This window comes from Musca autumnalis, unplaced genomic scaffold, assembly GCF_047663935.1.
Source record: "Musca autumnalis isolate F117 unplaced genomic scaffold, ASM4766393v1 scaffold_3, whole genome shotgun sequence".
Classification (NCBI taxonomy): domain Eukaryota; kingdom Metazoa; phylum Arthropoda; class Insecta; order Diptera; family Muscidae; genus Musca; species Musca autumnalis.
Genome location: NW_027411866.1, coordinates 74,989,345 through 75,008,291, shown reverse-complemented (window position 1 = coordinate 75,008,291; position 18,947 = coordinate 74,989,345). Strand labels below are relative to the sequence as shown.

Below are 18,947 nucleotides of genomic sequence, written 5' to 3'. Positions count from 1 at the left end.
TGGATAATGATCGGATAATATTTAGCTGGTAAAATTAGCCAAAACTTTTGTGAGAAAGATATAAAAATTTAATTTTGGCTCAACATTTCAATTTCTGGGGGACATATTCAGACATATTACGAAAACGAAACTAGAAAACCAGCTCGTGACCTCTCTCTTCATGAAATATATATCAATGTAGCGGTTAGATAACGGAAGCACTGTCTAACATATAAATGGGTTTCTTTATTGTTTTGGTTTGCTTGTAACGAACCACATTTAGTTGCAATGCCACAAAATGTCGAGCGAAATTCCCACAATTTAAATTGATGCAAATTGCAATGATATACTAGTCTTGAAATTTTTGTGCTACCTTTGGTCAAAATTTTAATTTTAATGTAAAATTTTAAAATTAATGTAATACCTAAAACATTTTTGGTGTTTTAATTGGATGTTTGGGTAATAATCAGAGAAAACTGCTTCTAAATGTTTTTTGATATTTCTTTCTTTATAAAAGTGTTAATTTTTGAAAAAAAAACATGTATGTATGTATATATAGCCAAACAAATTTTGTATTTAATTTTTGTATTCATTAATACATATTTATTTTGTTTTTTAATTTATATTTAATTTCATTAGCCAATATATCTAAAACGATACACATTATATTAATTCACCCACTTATGAATTAAGAAAAATTAAATAAAAACTAAAACGCTGACCTTTAGACAACAACAATGTAGCTAATGGCAAATGGCATTAGGTATTGCGAACATTAATTGCGAATGCATCAAATTTAAATATTTAAGAAAAATTCGTATTTAGCATTTTATATAAAATGACAATAAACTTAGCGAATTGGTATCAGTTTCAGTTTTAACGAAACACAAAGACAACCGTAAAGGAATATCTTCAATTCCCCATTAAAACTAAGCAAGAAGATTCCTAAAATGAAGGTATGTATTGCTAAAGAGAAAAAATAATATTCCAAATGGATTTTAATTTGTTGGTTTTGAATTGTAGGCTTTCGTTTGTGTGTTGGCAGTTTTGGTAGCAACCTGCTCTGCTGGATTTATTGGTGGAGGGGGTGTTGGTGGCGGTTATAGCGGTGGTCACGGAGGATATGGCGGCGGTGGTCATGGTCATGGCGGATCAGTTCAAACCGTTAATGTAATTCATTCAGATGGTGGTTATGGCGGTGGTCAGGGAGGTTATGGTGGTGGACATGGAGGTTATGGAGGTGGTCAAGGTGCTGCCCAAACTATAAAAGTTGTGCATGTTGAAGGTGGTTCTGTTGGTGGTCATGGCCATGGCGGTCATCATGGTGGTGATGTTAAAACTATTAAAGTTATTCATGCCGATGGTGGTCACCAATCTCACGCTCCTGAAGTCAAAACCATTAAAGTTGTCCACCAACAAGCCTCTCCTATCCATGCTCACGCTGAAGAAAAAATCATCAAGGTAGTTCACCAACAAGCTGTTCCAGTTCATGCCCATGTTGAAGAAAAAATCATTAAGGTTGTCCATGAACAAGCCCCACAACACGGTCATGGTGGTGGTGCTGAAGAAGTCAAAACTATCCAAGTTGTTCATGAACAAGCTGCCCACGGCGGACACGGCCATGGTGGTGCTGAAGAAGTCAAAACCATTCAAGTAATCCATGAACAAGGTGGAGCTGCTGCCGGCGGTCATGGTGGTTACTCTCATGGCGGTGGTGCTGAAGAAGTAAAAACCATCCAAGTTGTCCATGAACAAGGTGGTTATGCCGAAGGTGGTTATGGCGGCGGTTACTCAGCTGGAGGCTATGGTGGTGCTGCTGCTGGTGGTGTGGATGATGCATTTGAAACATTCAAATCCCTTAAAGTCATAGGAGCTTTGGGTGGTAATGAAGGTGCTGCTGGTGGTTATGATGGTGGCCTTGCTGGCGGCTGGCAATAGATCCATGCTAATTTAAGTCATAGTATTAGGATACTCTAACAAAACGCCAACATCATTCTCTAATTAGTTACTAAGTAGTTTCAATTCATTATAGTTTTGTAAGATCCATTGTAAATAAACCATTTGAATATTACTAGAAAATGTATTAGTCTTATTTGATCTGAGAAGATATTCAGTGGGCACCTCAAATGATAACTGACGCATGTGGAATCCATGTTTATTGTTCAGAACGTTATTAAAAGATATTGATAAGAAATCCACACCTATGGTTCAGAATGTCCTTTAAAAATATTAATAAAAAATCCAAGGCTATGGTTCAGAACGTCCTTTAACAAATATTAATAAAAAATCCAAGCCTATGGTTCAGAACGTCTTTTAAAAATGTTAATAAAAACTCCACGCCTATGGGTCAGAACGTCCTTTAAAAAATATTAACAAAAAATCAGGCCTATGGTTCAGAACGTCCTTTAAAAAAAATATTAATAAAAAATGCACGCATATGGTTCAGAACGTCCTTTAAAAAGTATTAACAAAAAGTCCACGCTTATGGCTCAGAACGTCCTTTAAAAATATTAATAAAAAATCAACGCTTATGGATCAGAATGTCCTTCAAAAATATAATCCACGCTTATGATTGAGAAAGTCCTCTAAAAATATTAATAAAAGTCCACATTTTAATTAGTTTATTTCAGAATTTCCTTTAAAAGTCCACGCTTTTGGTTCAGAACGTCCTTTAAAAAGTCCACCCTTGTGCTTCTGAAAGATTTGCGCAGCTAGATAAAAAATGTAGTCGTTTTTTTTAATATTTTAATGTTTTATTTACAGTGGATCTTAACTAAATTCAATTTGGACTACTTAAAACTAGTTAAAGTAAAATATTGGCATTTTGAGTGTGTCTTAAAGCTACATATGGTTTAAAGGTGGATAAATTTATTGCCAGCCGCCGGAGTGACCACCATTATATCCACCAGCAGTACCTACACTACCTCCCAATGCACCGATAACCTTAAGGGATTTGAATGTTTCAAATGCATCATCGACACCACCAGCAGCAGCACCACCGCCATAACCACCGGTTGAGTAATCACTGCCATAACCTTCTTCGGCATAACCACCTTGTTCATGGACAATTTGGATGGTTTTTACTTGTTCAGCACCACCGCCATGAGAGTAACCACCATGACCGCCAGCAGCAGCACCACCTTGTTCATGGATGACTTGAATGGTTTTGACTTCATCGGCACCGCCATGACCGTGTCTTCCGTGAGCAGCTTGTTCATGGACTACTTTAATGATTTTTTCTTCAACATGGGCATGAACTGGAGCAGCTTGTTGGTGAACTACCTTAATGATTTTTCCTTCAGCATTGACAGTAGCGGCTTGTTGGTGAACAACTTTAATGGTTTTGACTTCAGGAGCGTGAGATTGGTGACCACCATCGGCATGAATAACTTTAATAGTTTTAACATCACCACCATGATGACCGCCACGGCCATGACCACCCATTTGGAATATTCGATGTTTCCCCAGTAATCCTTACCTTCATTTTAGGATTCTGTAGTGCGATTCTCTAACACATTTTTTGAGTTACCGACAAAAATTGGTAAAATTAAAATGCTTATAAATTCGGTAATTAACGATATTTTTCGGTAAGTTAGCGACCAAAAGAAAGTAGTCGTAAAGTTCTACCGATAGCAACAGTGTTGTCAACTTTTTTTGGAACTTTTCATTCATAATTTTGCGTTTTAATTTTACCGACATTTGTTGGTTACTCAAAAAATGAGTTAGAGAATCGCACTACTGCTTGCTTAGTTTTAATGGGGGGTTGAAGAATTTCCTTTATGGTTGTTTTTGTGTTTTGTTAAAACTGAAACTGATACGAATTCGTTGAGTTCATTGTCATTTTATATAAACTACAAAACAACTTTTCCTCAAAAATATTTATATTTCATGCACCAACAGAAATAGATAAGCGGAATACCTAATGTGGTCACATATACTACGTACTGTGTTGTTGCATACAAGTCAACGTTTCATTTTAGTGTTGAAACTACTTTTATCCAATTTATATTTATTCCACCTACTAAAATGTATGCTAAGGTGTGTACATATCGCTCATTTACACAAAGAGTGACATAACTCAAAAAATGCGTTTTCTGAGTTAGCAATTTCTATTTTTTCTACGACTTATACTTCATTTTGTGTCAAATTTTCATGCTGATATCTCTAAAACTAGACGAGTTACAGCTCATTTAATACGAGTTTCGCGAAATTCAACACAAAAGTTTTTTGAGTTTCTGAAGCACTAAAACACTTTATATCATGCTTGATCATGCACAGAAAATTAGAACTGACATCTGGCTCTCTGGTTGCAAAATATGGCCCAAGTAGTTATTTTAGTTTTAGTGTAATAATCTTTTTAAATTGGGAAGTCAAATTTCAATCGCCAACTTAAAACGCGTTTTTCTCGAAACTTGATTTTTCGAGATGTGTCACTCTTTGAGTAAATGAGCGATATGTGTGTCGGTTGATGGTTTAGCAAGGTTCTCTATTTCAGAAAAAAAAAATTACTGACAAGAGAAGGAATATTTCTCTGTACTCTGTTCCAGAACCTGCAAGAAACTACTAATTCTTACTACGATTTTTTCCTTTATGTTATCTGTAATTACATATGTACATATGTACATATGTACAACATTGGTGCTCGCTTCCTTACGGTAGCGTAAAAACAAACCACGTGTATTCTCTCTTTATTTCTGATTTGTCATTGCTTAGCAATGCACTATAGGTAATTTGCCCTGTTTTTGAGACAAAAATTAATAACAGCGGAATTAAAGGATTTTTTAACTTTTTAAATTATTTATGTGTAAAAGTGAGATAAAAGAAAGATTTTTACAGATAAATTCGGATATAACGAACAACGGTTATAAGCAACTACGTATATAACGAACAAAGCTATTTTTTCCAATGCAATTTTTATTAGTTTTCTTATACACAACAAACTGTTGAAATTTTGTCCCCGCGAGTAGGTTTTCCAATGAATTGTTACTAACAGTTTTGTATATATTTTGAATATACGCTAATAAAGACGAGTTTAGTACTCCCTTAAACCGTATCAATGATTAATATGTAATAGAGAGATAAAATAAAGCTTACTACTGCCTCACCGTTTATAGAAAACCACGGATATGCCGAACAATTTGTCGCCATTACTTATTTTACTTGCAATGAAATTGTAAACAACAACATTTTTACATTTATTGTTTATTTCCTCAATCCAAACTTTCACAAGTTTAGGACTTTTTATTGAGAAGTAACCTAATAAAATCTCATAAATATCAAAAAACGGGCAAAATCGGGTTTTGAAACCTAGTAATACCATTACAGGAGACTTTCAATAATGTTTTCTAGGTGGCAAAATCACGGCCAAACACTGCCAATTTAGTATAAGTCTATATGAAGTGAGTTTAAGAAAAATAAAATATTTATTTCTACCTTTTTGTGTTTTTTGGTCGCTACCCAATATGTTTAAGCTATATTATATATTAAATAAATTCCTCTCGCAATTGCCAATCTATTCCATTTTACATATATTTATATTTGGTTTATTTTTCCGCGATTTTAAATACATTGAAATATGTCTTACAAAATATATTTTTTTAGTTTTTCTTCGAAATTCTCACTTTGACGACAATTTAAACCGCGATAATGGCGCTATTTTGAAAAATATCATTCATATTAATAAACTTTGACATGTTCTATTTTCAATGCCAACTAAAAAATTATTATTATTAAATGTTGCAAATTTGACTCAAAAACTGGGCAGATTACCTATAGTGCAATGGGGAGAGTGTCTTACCCAGGGTTTCGGAGTCGGAGTGTACGAGTCGGAGTCGAGCAATTTTGCTGGAGTCGGAGCCGGAGTCTGAGTCGAAAAAAAAATAATTCGACTCCGACTCCGGGCAACTTTTTCCACAATTTTTTTCAAAAATCATTATTTATTTTAAAAATGACTTAATCATTATTTATTCTAAAAAGGACTACTATACAAATTTAGAGGACAATTCACAGGATATTAACTGTCCTTTGAAGTATATTCTTTTCATCTCTATTTTGATTACAAAATGCATGTCCAGAATAATTTTTGGTCCAATTGACCCATTAAAGAATTAAGCAAAAGTAAAGTTCTATGACAATCTAATTATAATTGGACATTTAACGTCTTTTATGTTGGACTCCCATGAAGGACAATGTGTTCGCTATGGGAAATTCTACTTTTTATTGACCCAAAATAATGCTTGAGTAAGTAGCTTTATATCTTTGTTTGGCGATATTGATTCATCATTTTGAGATGAAATGTTTTTAGATAAATAGAATTAAAAAACAAGTGAGCCAAGGCTATAGTCGGGTCGGGGCCGACTATGTGATACCCTACACCACTTCCCCTGTGCATAAGCTTTGGACTGGTAAAATTCAAAATATTAAAATTGGGATAGCTTAGCGCCTTTGCTCTGAATGTCTTCATTGACACAGGTCAATTTTATTGAAACGCGTTTAAGTGCATCGTCAGAATAACTCAAATAAAAAAATAGAAAAGTGGGATGTATGCCAACCATCAACCATCACATTCCGACCCCTGAATAATATCCGACCATTACCAAAATCAATAGGTTTATTCCTTTGTGGGACCCCCATTAACACCCAAAATTTCGTGACGATCCAATCAAAATTACGACGTGTAGCGTGATTACAAAAAATTAAAAAATTGGACGTATTACCGACTATTGCTATATCTCCGTTATTTAACCACATACGCCAACATGCAACATGTAAAGATGGGATTTTCTACTTTCAAAGTCGGACTTTGCTTTTGGAAGGTCCCCAACCAATGCCGAGCTATTCGTCATTATTATTAAAATCGCAAAAATGAGAAGTTGTGTTTCAATAGCGGCTATTGCGATATCTTCATTGTTTTACCACCTACGTTACATCGTTGCAAAGGCGATATTTTCTACTTTCATCAGCAGGTTTTGCTTTTGATATACCTCTTATACCGAGATATTCGCTTTGAAATAAAACGTTGACTTTTTCTCCAAATAAGTTGTTTGCCCATTCCGACCCCTGAATATTATCCGACCATCACCAAAATCAATAGGCTTCTTCCTATATAGGACTCCCATTAACCCCCAAAATTTCGTGACGATCCGATCAAAATTACGACCTGTAGCGTGATTTCTTTAAAAGTGGAAAAATGGGATGTATTACCGACTATTGTGATATCTCCATTATTTGGCCACCTACGCTAACCTACTTTGCATCATTGTAAAGACATTTCATAGCCAGGTTTTGTTTTTGGAAAGTATCCAACAAAAGCTGTGTTATTCGTCATTAGAATTAAAATCGAATAAATGAAAAGTTGGGGTCTATAAGCGACTATTGCGATATCTTCGTTGTTTGATCACCTACGACAACCTACCATACATCGCTGTAAAGGTGATATTTTCTGCTTTCATTAGCAGGCTTTGCCTTTAATATACCCCTTATAGATACGGAGATATTCGCTTTGAAATAAAACGTTGACTTTTTCCGCAAATAAGTTTTTTGCCCATTTCGAACCTTAAATATTATCCGACCATCACCAAAAACAATAGGCTTCTTCCCCTCCGGGACCCTCATCAACATCCAAAATTTGGTGATGATCCGATCAAAATTGCGACCTGTAGCGTGATTACAAGGTTTAGATGGACAGACGGACGGACGGACGGACTGACGGACGGACACACATAGCCAGATCGACTCAGCTCGTCGAGACATTCATTTTGGTATATATAAGTATGGGTCTACGACCATTATTTCGATGCGTTACAAACTTTTTGGCCAAAACCAACTTATAATACCCTCCCCACATAGTGGTGTAGGGTATAATTAAAAATTTGTACAGAAATGTACCATTTTATTTTTCAAATCTTTTTGCCCGTTTTATGGCCAAAAACGTCATTTTTGTAAAGCCAAAAATTGAAATGATGTCTTTTTCGGTCCTCCATTTCCGTAAAATCTAATAGTTTTTACAAATTCGATCGATGAAAGCCTAGAATTTAATGTCCTTGATAAGCCCACAAAAATGTATAACAATCGCATTATTAATTTTCGAGCTAGAGTTGGCACTGCAAAACGCTTTAATAGAAACAGTGTTTCGTAGACGGTCATTTGCCACGAAACTTCTTACAGCCTGTTTATGTATTTCGAAACAAAAATGTGTGCGCATGAAACGCACCCAAACTTAAGTTTTCCAAATTTTGGTTCCTTTGCTTCAAAACTAAAAACTAATTTGAAAAACACACTCAAATTTGTTAGTGTTTCTTACTCATTCATTTTCTTATCTACATACATACATAAACAGGCCCTTAATATTTTTCAACAAAAAATCAGAAAGCAGATTAAGTTAGTAAGTCTTTCAGATGAAGGAAAAAATCTACCACAAAATGTTCGTGGTATTCTTCGAAAAAAATCATGAAAAAGGATTTTTATTGGGCTATTTTTGGGCTTAAGGCTCTCGAAGAACTCTAAACTGTTGGTTTATATACATTTTAAAACCGGGTCATGAATTGCTTATAATTTTTACTGCGTGTAGTCCTCATGATTTGTATTGCCCCTTCATTTTCACATATTTTCTGACGGATAATATTCTCGTGCAAAAAACAGGAAAAACCGACAAATACTTTCTAACATGTATTTTGTTGCTATTTTCCAATGTAAGATTCAGCAGAAACAATATAGATATGAATTTTATTTCATATTAATGTTCTGCAGTTGAGTATTATATTCGAACGGATGCCCTTTCTAAATAATATGTTAAGAAAAATCAACAGATTAACTGGTATGGGCCCAAATATACGAAAAAGTTAAAAATTTGTGCACATTTAATTAATTTTAGCGGTATAGGAATTTACACTCGGAGTCGAGCCGGAGCCGGAGTCGGAGCCGGAGTCGTGAAAAAAAATTGGTCTGGAGTCGGAGTCGGAGTCGAGCCAAAAATACCTCGACTCCGAAACCCTGGTCTTACTAATACACGATGTAGAAAGAAGCAGGCTTGTTGGCTCGTTTACTCAGAAGAACCCTACGGACGTGAGAAGTAATAGCTCTGTTCCTTTACGTGGAAGAATCTTCAAGTTTTACCACTTTTTACTCGTAAAGCGTTCCTTTACTTCTGACACCATGCACTTCATATGGGAACAGTTTACAACTTTTACTACTTTTGTCGGTTTAACCATTTTCAAAAGTAAAGGAACAGACCAAATGTGTTTACTTCTTTTCTTCCCGTCTAGCGATATCTCTGTCGACACAGCTGACTGATACTTTCTTACTTGTCATATTGTGCAAAAATCTACAGATTTTTACTACGATAACAATTGTTCCTTTATTTTATCGAAAAAAATAAAAATGTTCGTTCAACTTGTACGAGAGCCGTAAGTTCAGGGAGTCACTGTCTGTTCCCGTTTACATATTGGAACCATTGGCAACTACTCGTACCTCTATTCCTGAGTAGAGATGGGGATTTGCGGATCCAGACGTCCTTGTAAGGTATGTAATTTAGTCGAACTTCAGCTGTTGTGATATACAAGCAATACAAGATCGTCGTTCAATTGCAGCGTGACCACACGCAGAGAAAAAATATGATTCATGCCACCATATTTTGAAAGAAAAAAAAAAATATATATATATATATATATATATATATATATATATAAAAGAGCTTAGTGATGACTGAGTGAGTGAGTGAGTGAGTGACATGTGTATCATCGCCCAGACGAAACCGCTGAAGCTAGAAAGCTGAAATTTTGACTGTGGGTTGCTGTCGGTACGTAGGGGTGAGATAAGGCTGGGTTTTTGGAAATTCGACCTTTAAGGGTACGAAAAGTACTAAAAGGTATTAAATATGGTACCCTTTTTATTAGGCAAACGGGAAGAGCTAGAATTCTGAAATTTGAAATGAGGGTCACTGATGGAGAGTTGGAAAGATGTACCAAAGCGTTTTTGGAAATTCACCCTATAAGTGTACGAAAAGTACTAAAAGTTACTAAATTTGGTACTAATTGTATATTTTGAACGTTTATAGCTAGAATTTTGAAATTTAGTATGGGAATCAAGGTTGGGAGGTGGGGTGCTAATATAAAGAAATGATTTTGGAGATTTGTACTTATGTGTACGAGAAGTGCTAAATGGTACTAAATTTGGTGCAATTTGAATTTGGGTGAACGGATAGAGCTGGAAAACTCAAATTCGTAATTAACATTACTGTTAAAGTGTAGGATTGAAATATGAAGGTATTTTTTGGGAATTTATACTTATGTGTACGAAAAGTATTAAATGGTACTAAATTTGGTACAAATTGTATATTTGGGACGGTTATAGCTAGAATTTTAAAATTTGGTATGGAAATCAAGTTGGGGTTGTGGTGTTAATATAAGGAAATGATTTTAAAATGTTGTACTTATGTGTACGAAAAGTACTAAATGGTACTAAATTTGGAATTGGATGAACGGATAGACCTGGAAACCTGAAATTTGTAATTAAAATTACTGATGGAGTGAAGTTTTGGGAATTCGTACTTATGGATACGAAAACTACTAAGTGGTACTAAATTGGAACAATTTGGATTTGGGTGAACGGATAGAGCTGAAATCATGCAATTTGGAACTATGATTACTGTTAGACTGTAGGATTGAGTTAGTTTTGGAAATTAGTACTTATGGGTATGAAGAGTACTAAATGGTACTAAATTTGGTACAATTTGGATTTGGATGAACAGATAGAGGTGGAATCCTGAAATTTCGAATTTAGATTATTTTTGGAGTGCAAGATTGAGGAAGTTTTGGATTCGTACTAATGGGTATGAAAAGTACTAAATGGTACTAAATTTGGATTTGGGTGAACGGATAGAGGTTTTATCCTGAAATTTGGAATTAATTTTAAGACTTTAAAGATGCAAATCGTTTGTAAACATTCCAAAATTTTCGACACTCAACTTGTTTTGGCATTTTTAGCGGTTCTGAGGGAGAAAAATGCTTACAAACATGACTAATTTTGTAGAAAAAAATTATTTAACGTGTAAAAAAGTATCAGTCGGCTTGCCTGACAGAGATATGCCTTAGGCTCGGACCTAAAGAAAAGAAGTAACACACAATACACATGGTGTCATAGGGGTATTTTAAAACTTTCGAAAACTTTCTCAGGAAGTATAGACTTTCCTCTTGGAAAACGTGTACTGTCGTAATGGAGGCAGCGAATACAAGTTGTTACAAAAAAAGCAAAACGATTTGAGAGCAGACATTAAACTGCACTGTTCACAAATTTTGTGTGGGAGGTACCGAAGGAGTGGACCGATAGAGTCCATGTTGGAATCTCATCTATGTCCCATAGAGATATTACGATATGGAGCTAATCGGTTACTCCTGTCATGAATTATCGTGCGCACAATTTTTCCGAACATTTTCAAACTTTAGTGGGGTGGTACCTGAAGAAGTGGACCGATATAATCTTTGTTCGAACTTAAATTAAGTTTGGACAAACTATTATGAACGCCACATTTTAGAACGAATCGGCTGATTTCTTTGAGAGTTATCGTGAGCTCCAACCACTACACATGGTGCCATAGGGGTATTTTAAAGCTATTCACTGGAAGTATGGACTTGCCCCTGATAAAACTTGTACCGGTGTAATGGGGGCAACGAATACAAGTTGTTACAAACATCAAAGCGATTCGAGAGCAGGTCCTACACTGAAATTTTCCGAAATTTTGCGTGGGAGGTACCGAAGGAGTGGAGCGATAGATTCCATATTAGAATTTCATCTATGTCTGGTAGAAATTTCACATTGTGCAAAGTGTGGATCAAATCGGTTATCGTGCGCACAATTTGTCCGAACATTTTCGAACTTTTGTGGGGGAGGTATCTGAAGGAGTGGACCGATATGGCTCATCTTGAAAAACTAAACTTTGGATAAAATATTACTAACGCCAAATTTTGGACCAAATCGGTTCATCCGACAGAAGGATGGACACGGCTAAACCGACTCCAAATTGTCTGAAACACATTTCGTCCAAGCATACTTGGGCTGTAAAACCATTATTTTGATGAGGTACATTTTGCCCGTATGAAAGTGTATATCACAAATATATAAGTGTATATCAATTATTTCATATTCCAATTCAACAAAAAGGATACATTTTTTCGCGCTACATTAAAGACGTTCGGTATACAGGTTAAGAAAAAATAACCCAGTACGAATCTGCTCGCTAGCCAATTTTTGACTCTTGCTGGCAAAAATTATGGCGGTTTTATTTCGGCTTTAAGAAAGAAAGTATTATAACAAGTAAAAAAGTATCAGTCGGCTTTGCCGACAGAGATATACACTCAGCCTATGTGAATTGAACCTTTCATATAAGGGCAGATCAATATATTTAGGGTTTTTTTTAGAATTTTGTGGCCCTTTTTGAACGTTTGAACTTACAGACAAAATGTGGATTAGGATTAAAGTTCTACTTGAAGGAATGGACCGACATAGTCCATTATGGAATTGGATCTTATTTTGAGTGTCATATCTTTTCGATAGATATCGCACCCACTAGTAATTTCAGTGGGTCATAGTATAACATTTGGACCAGTATGCCAGGAAGCATGAACTTGTCGACGGAAAACATAATATCGCTGTAAACAGGACCACAGCCAATAGCATCGGTATACATTCCCAAAGGATCTTCGAACAGACCCTAAACTGCACTTAAACAAAAATTTTGATGTTTTGCTGGGGAGGTACCTTAAGGAGAGGACCAATATGGGCCATTTTAGAAGTTAAACTAAATTTGGACAAAATATTAGAAGATTTCAAGTTTGGACCAAATTAGATACCTTGTTCAAGAAATTGTATCGTGCATACCATTTTAGTGATTTTTTTTTAATTTTGGGGGGGGGGTTTGAAGCACTGAAAGTTGTGGACCGGTATTGCGCATCTTCTAACTGAACTAAGTTTGGACAAAATATTACGAAGGCCAAATTTGGATGAAATTGGTTGACTAGTTCGAGTGCGCTCCAGCCATTTCACATGGTGCCATATGTATTTTTACAACTTTCGGGCTATTTTCTCAGGAAGTATTTACTTGCCTCTGAAAAAAATTTATACCATCGTAAAGGGGGTCAGTGAATTTAAGTAGCTTCTACAAAAATCAAATTGATTCGAGATCAGGTCTTAAAATGAACTTATCCGAAATTTTGTGTGGGATGTACCCGAAGGAGTGGACAAATATAGTCCACATTCGAACCTGATTTATACCTGGTAGATATATTAGGATGTGTAAAGTATGGACTAAATCGGTCACTCCCTTCAAGAGTTATCGTGCACACCATTTTTCCGAACATTTTTGAACCTTTTTGGGGGAGGCACCTGAAGGAGTGGACCGATATGGCTTATCTTCGAACTTAAACTAAGTTTGGACAAACTATTACGAAGGCCAAATGTTGGACCGAATCGGCAGATCCGTTCGAGAGTTATCTTGCGCTCCAACAACTACACACGCTTCCATAAGGGTTTTTTGTACCTGTCAGGCTATTTTCTCAGGAAGTATGGACTTGCCCTTGATGAAACTTATACCGTTGTATGGGGGCCAGTGAATACAAGTTGATACAACAAAAATCAAAGCGATTCGTGAGCTGGTTCTAAATTAAACTTTTCCGAAATTTTGTGTGGGAGGTACCCGAAGGAGTGGACCGATTAAGTCTGGCAGAAATTTCACGATGTGCAAAGTATGGACTAAATCGGTTACTCCCTTCAAGAGTTATCGTGCGCACAAATTTTCCGAACATTTTCGTACTTTTGTGGGGGAGGTACCCGAAGGAGTGAACCGATATGGCCCATCTTCGAATTTCAACTAAATTTGGGCAAAATTTTACGATACCCAAAATTTGGTGCGCACCAGACAGACACATTGCTAAATCGACTCCAAATTGTCTGAAACGGATTTCGTCCACACATACTTATACCATGTTCATACCAGCATTTGAATAACGTCGTTCGTTCTCATAATTACGTACACGAATTATCCCGTTCATACGACATGGTACACAATTCATAGCAACATGATTCATATTTTCATAGTTTTTGTTTACTGATTCTAAAGAAAGTTTCAGCCAAAAGATGAGAAAAATTTATTAATATGAACTGAAAAAATATTTTCCCTTCTTTCGGATATCTATTTAATATTAAATTATATTATTTTCATTCATGTTTTCTATTTTTTCTCACAATTTTGGTGTTTTCAGAACATTTTTATTTTTCTATTTTCAAAATTAACGAGAGAGAGGCCTGCCAAAAAAAACTTTTTGGTATACAGACTTTCTGGCAGGCATTTGATTTTTGTTTCTAAATTTGTACGCGAATTTGAAACGATGGACAAGAAATGCAACTGCAATGAAAGAGAAGACAAAATTTGCTATGATTTGAATGTGCACTAGCCTTTAAACTGCTTACTTTTCATTAACGTTTTGCAGTTTTTCTAAAATGTTTTGGGTTTTTAATAAATTTTTAAATTTTGTATTTTTCCTGTCATAATTAATTTATTTCGATAAATTCTCTCATTTGTTAGAGATGGGACATATTTTATCGTCGTTCTGAGAATAATTTAAATTGAACAATGTACACAAATTGTTGTTCGTTCTCAAAATTTTGTATGGGAAATGAAGTAATTACATCGTAATTTGGGGTCGAACAACGAATAGAGAGCGAATTACCGTCAGTCTGAACAAGGCATTAGGTTCTAAAAACATTATTTCGATGAGGCACATTTTGCCCGTATGAAAGTGTATACTCCCTCGATAGTATAAATGCTGAGGGTATAAAAACGCTAATTATTTTAATGAGCACAATTGTTACTATAAACTTCTCTCGAAGCAACTTCAGCGAGTATATTGCATAATACATGTAAAATGTTACTCAGAAAACGCGGAATATACTTACTTACTTACTTACTTACTTAGCTGGCCTTTTACAGAACATTTGTTCCATAAGCCGAACTAAGAAAAAATCTCCAATCCTCTCTGTTTCTGCTGTATTTTCCCAATCTGGGATATGTAGCTTTGTGATATCTCGTTTCACTTGTTCGCTCCAACGAAGCTTTGGCCTTCCAGATCTGCGAGAACCTCCATGCGGCCCGTATTTATACGCCTTTTTAGCGGGTTCATCATCACTCATTCTTATAACATGGCCTAGCCATCGCAATCGTTGTATCTCGATTCGTTCAACTATATTGATGTCATTGTATAGTTGATACAGCTCGATGTTCATACGACGCCGATATTCGCCGTCAACACAGATTGGCCCGTAGATCTTTCGAAGAATTTGCGGTGTTTATGGACATATTACGCGTCGATACCATCAACTTGGTTTTTACGCCGTTTACTGCCAGACCAACTTTAGCAGATTCTCTTTCGACTTTTGCAAAGGTGTCAGTTACTTCCTTTACCGATCGACCCATGATGTCAATGTCGTCGGCATAAGCCAGTAACATGTGGCTGTTCGTGTATATCGGAATATACATAAAATTGCTAAATTATTGAATATAAGTAAACTTTTTTTCAAAATAAAGGTTCATTTACGGGTCATAAAATTACATACAAAATTTGTTGTGGATCAAAACTTCACGGCTAATCAAATGAGACTAAAATCATACAAATTGGTATTATAGTTTCAATGCTACAGCCAAAAAAAAATAATTCTTTGTTTAAAAAAATATTTTTTCACATGCATTATGTAGTAGAAAATATTGGAAAAATCTATAGGAATACTTCCTTCTTTTTGCTTAAATCTCCCAATAAAATAGACGGATTTTGCTTTATAGACATTCATATTTTCCCATTAAGGAAGATAATTGGATTGCTGAGGATATATCTCAAGGCTTCTTAAATGGAAATAGAGGTCAAATAAACCATTTTAATTTATATGCATAAATGTAATTCGCGTGATTATCAAAATCATTTTGCCCGCATGTTATTTTCATGTACAAAAAGATCATATCTTTTAATGTGTATATATTTTTCGAAACATAATTTTGACGCGAAGATGTAGCATTGCACTGTGGTCGAATTTGTATGGGAAGAGCGGTCAAAAATATTTCCTGAGCAGGTATCAATACAAAAATTTCAGTAAAGGCTAGTTTAGCAACACAAATAAAAAGAAGCAAAAAATGCAACATAGGTCCAACTTTAGGTATGGCCCCCATAGAACGGAACCCCTGATTTCTGGCATTTTGGGGGTCTTGACCATATCTTTCAATGAAATTGGCTACACTTTGGCTATCGGTATTCCCTAGTGTTAGAAAACCTTCTTGCAAAGTTATTAATTCGAAATGGACGAAATGCCACTTAATCCTTCCTGGAGATAGGTTACCCCCAGAAAATTGTCGATTAATGTTGGTCCCGCCTTTGATGTTGTCCCCATAAATCGGTACCGCCTAATATTAGGTATTTTTAGGGTTCTAGCCGTAATAATAAATCAAAATGGCTGAATTTTACATATAACTAAACCGCACAATGTCTCTTCTATATATTTAAAAAGCTGAAATGTATCACATGCACCTGAAAGGTGCCCTCAGTATTTTGGGTTATAAAATCGCAATTAGTAAAAGTGTAAAGGTAAAACTAAAATATGGAGAAGAAAGAAGGATGTAAATAGAATTATTTTCCAAAAAGAACAGAAGAAAAATTCGGTCTAAGAACAAAGCTATCAAGATATTTCTGGAACACTCTTCAATTTTTACATTTTGTTTCAATGGTAAAATTGTTATGGACCGAAATAATTTTGATGGCTTGTGTTCGATGTTAGAAAAAAATCAAAAATACTTTGATGTGTATACTTTAATAAAAAAATCATTTCAAGGTGCGATTCGTTGCGATAAATGATGCAGAATTTTTTTCAGGCTACATCAAATTCCGAAATATTTCATATTCGGCTGGTACAAAATTAATTCTAAGAAACACAATTTTGAACCGATTTTCCTGAAAAATTGGTATTTTTATTTTGAGAGTCCAGAGAATATTTCGATCAAAAATTGTTGACATAGGTCCACGTTGGGGTATAGCCCCCATATAAGGGTACCTCCTATTTAAGGTAATTTGACTATTTTAGCCATATTTTTAAGCCGATTTAGCTGTAATTTTGCATTTTGATTTCTTAACAGATATGAACCCTTCGCACCAAAAATGATAAATATAGGTCAAGGTTTTAGTTTAGACCTCATACAATGGGATCACCCTGTTCAATATATTTTAACGGTTTTTTAAAATTCAGGGTGAAAATAATTCAGAATTAATATTTTGTGACAGTAATTATAAATAAAACTAAATATTATTAAAAAGGAGCGTACAAATAGTTTTGGCCAGAAAAATTGGATTTCGGACCAGTGTGCAATGGCAGCGACCACTGTGCATCGGCTGGATCTTAACATTAAAAAAACCTATACATTATCGCTAAAGTCGCCATCAGACCATCTGCTTTTTCACATGTATGACATCAGCTGGTCTGTATATTAGTATACCCAAAGTGATAACATACATGTGAAAAAGCAGATGGTCTGATGGCGACTTAGTTTGCGCAAAGTGCATACAAATTTTGTCCGCATCCGGTTTCAGTGTCACCATGAAAATCTACATCGATATACATCTGTTTCAAGGCGATCCATCAAGAACCGTGGATGTAGCATCACACACTATTTTTGGCATAAAATGAATGTAACTCCCTTATCAGTGAAGTTTTCAAAAGTTATATATTAGTAAGAATATCCTTATTTAGGTTGTTTCTACTTTTACTTTGACAAGGAAATCACAAATGGAGAGAAAACAAAAATAGACAAGTTGGCTTCAACCCATTTTTATACCCTCCACCATAATATGGAGGGTATAATTAAATGTCATTCCGTTTGTAAAACATCGAAATATACATCGGATACCCTATAAACCATGTCCGTCTGTCCGTCCGTCTGTTGAAATCAAGATTCATCTCGCAATTTTGAAGATAGAGCTCTGTAATTTGGTATAGAAGTTTCTATTACTCCTAGGATGTTTGGTATTGCAACATCGGTCCACGTTTTGATATAGCCGCCATATAACGGTACCACCCGATTTTCGGTATTTGTAAGGTTTTAGCTTTATTATCACACTGAAATGACTGAAATTTGGTACTTCGTCTTTGCTGGGGGCATACAACTTCATATGGCCCCCATAGAACGGTAACTCCCGATTTTCGGTATTTTTAAGGTTGTGGCCTCAATATTCCTCCGAAATGGCTAAAGTTTGGTATTTAGTCTTCGCTGGGGGTATTAAACTTTCCCTCGGAATTTTTTCGGTATAGGTCCACGCCATCATATAGCCCCCATAGAACGGTACGTCCCGATTTTCGGTATTTTGAAGGTTGTGGCCTTAATATTACACCGAAATGTCTAAAGTTTGGTATTTAGTCTTCGCTGGGGGTATAAAACTTCCCCCCGGAAATTTTTCGGTATAGGTCCACGCCTTCCTATAGCCCCCATAGAACGGTACTTCCCGATTTTCGGTATTTTGAAGGTTGTGGCCTTAATATTACACCGAAATGGCTGACATTTGGTACTTCGTCTTCATTTGCAGTATTAAACTTTCCCCCAAAATTTTGTTGGTATAGGTCCACGCCTTCATATAGCCCCCATAGAACGGTACTCCCGATTTTCGGTATTTTGCAGGTTGTGGCCTCAATATTCCACCGAATTGGTTGAAATTTGTTTTTTAGTCTTCCTTTGGGTTATAAAACTTTCCATATGAAATTTGTCGGTATAGGTCCACGCCTTTATATAGCCCCAAAGAACGGTACCTCCCGATTTTCGTAATTCTGAAGGTTGTGACGTCAATATCCCACAGATATGACTGAATTTTGTTATTTAGTCTTTCAGGGGGGTTAAAAACTATTCCTAAAAATTATTAGTATATGTCAACGTCTTCCTTTATCCCCCATAG

At 35.5% G+C, this 18,947-nt stretch overlaps 1 protein-coding gene across 1 annotated transcript; it reads left to right on the top strand.

The window, feature by feature from the left end:
• The first annotated feature begins 842 nt into the window (after positions 1-842).
• On the top strand, positions 843-1,917 carry LOC141398231 (uncharacterized). The gene is made up of 2 exons (XM_073975503.1): positions 843-935; positions 1,003-1,917. Exons 1-2 carry the CDS (start codon positions 930-932, stop codon positions 1,915-1,917), a joined length of 921 nt encoding a protein of 306 aa, XP_073831604.1. The 5' UTR covers positions 843-929.
• Positions 1,918-18,947: the final 17,030 nt, after the last annotated feature.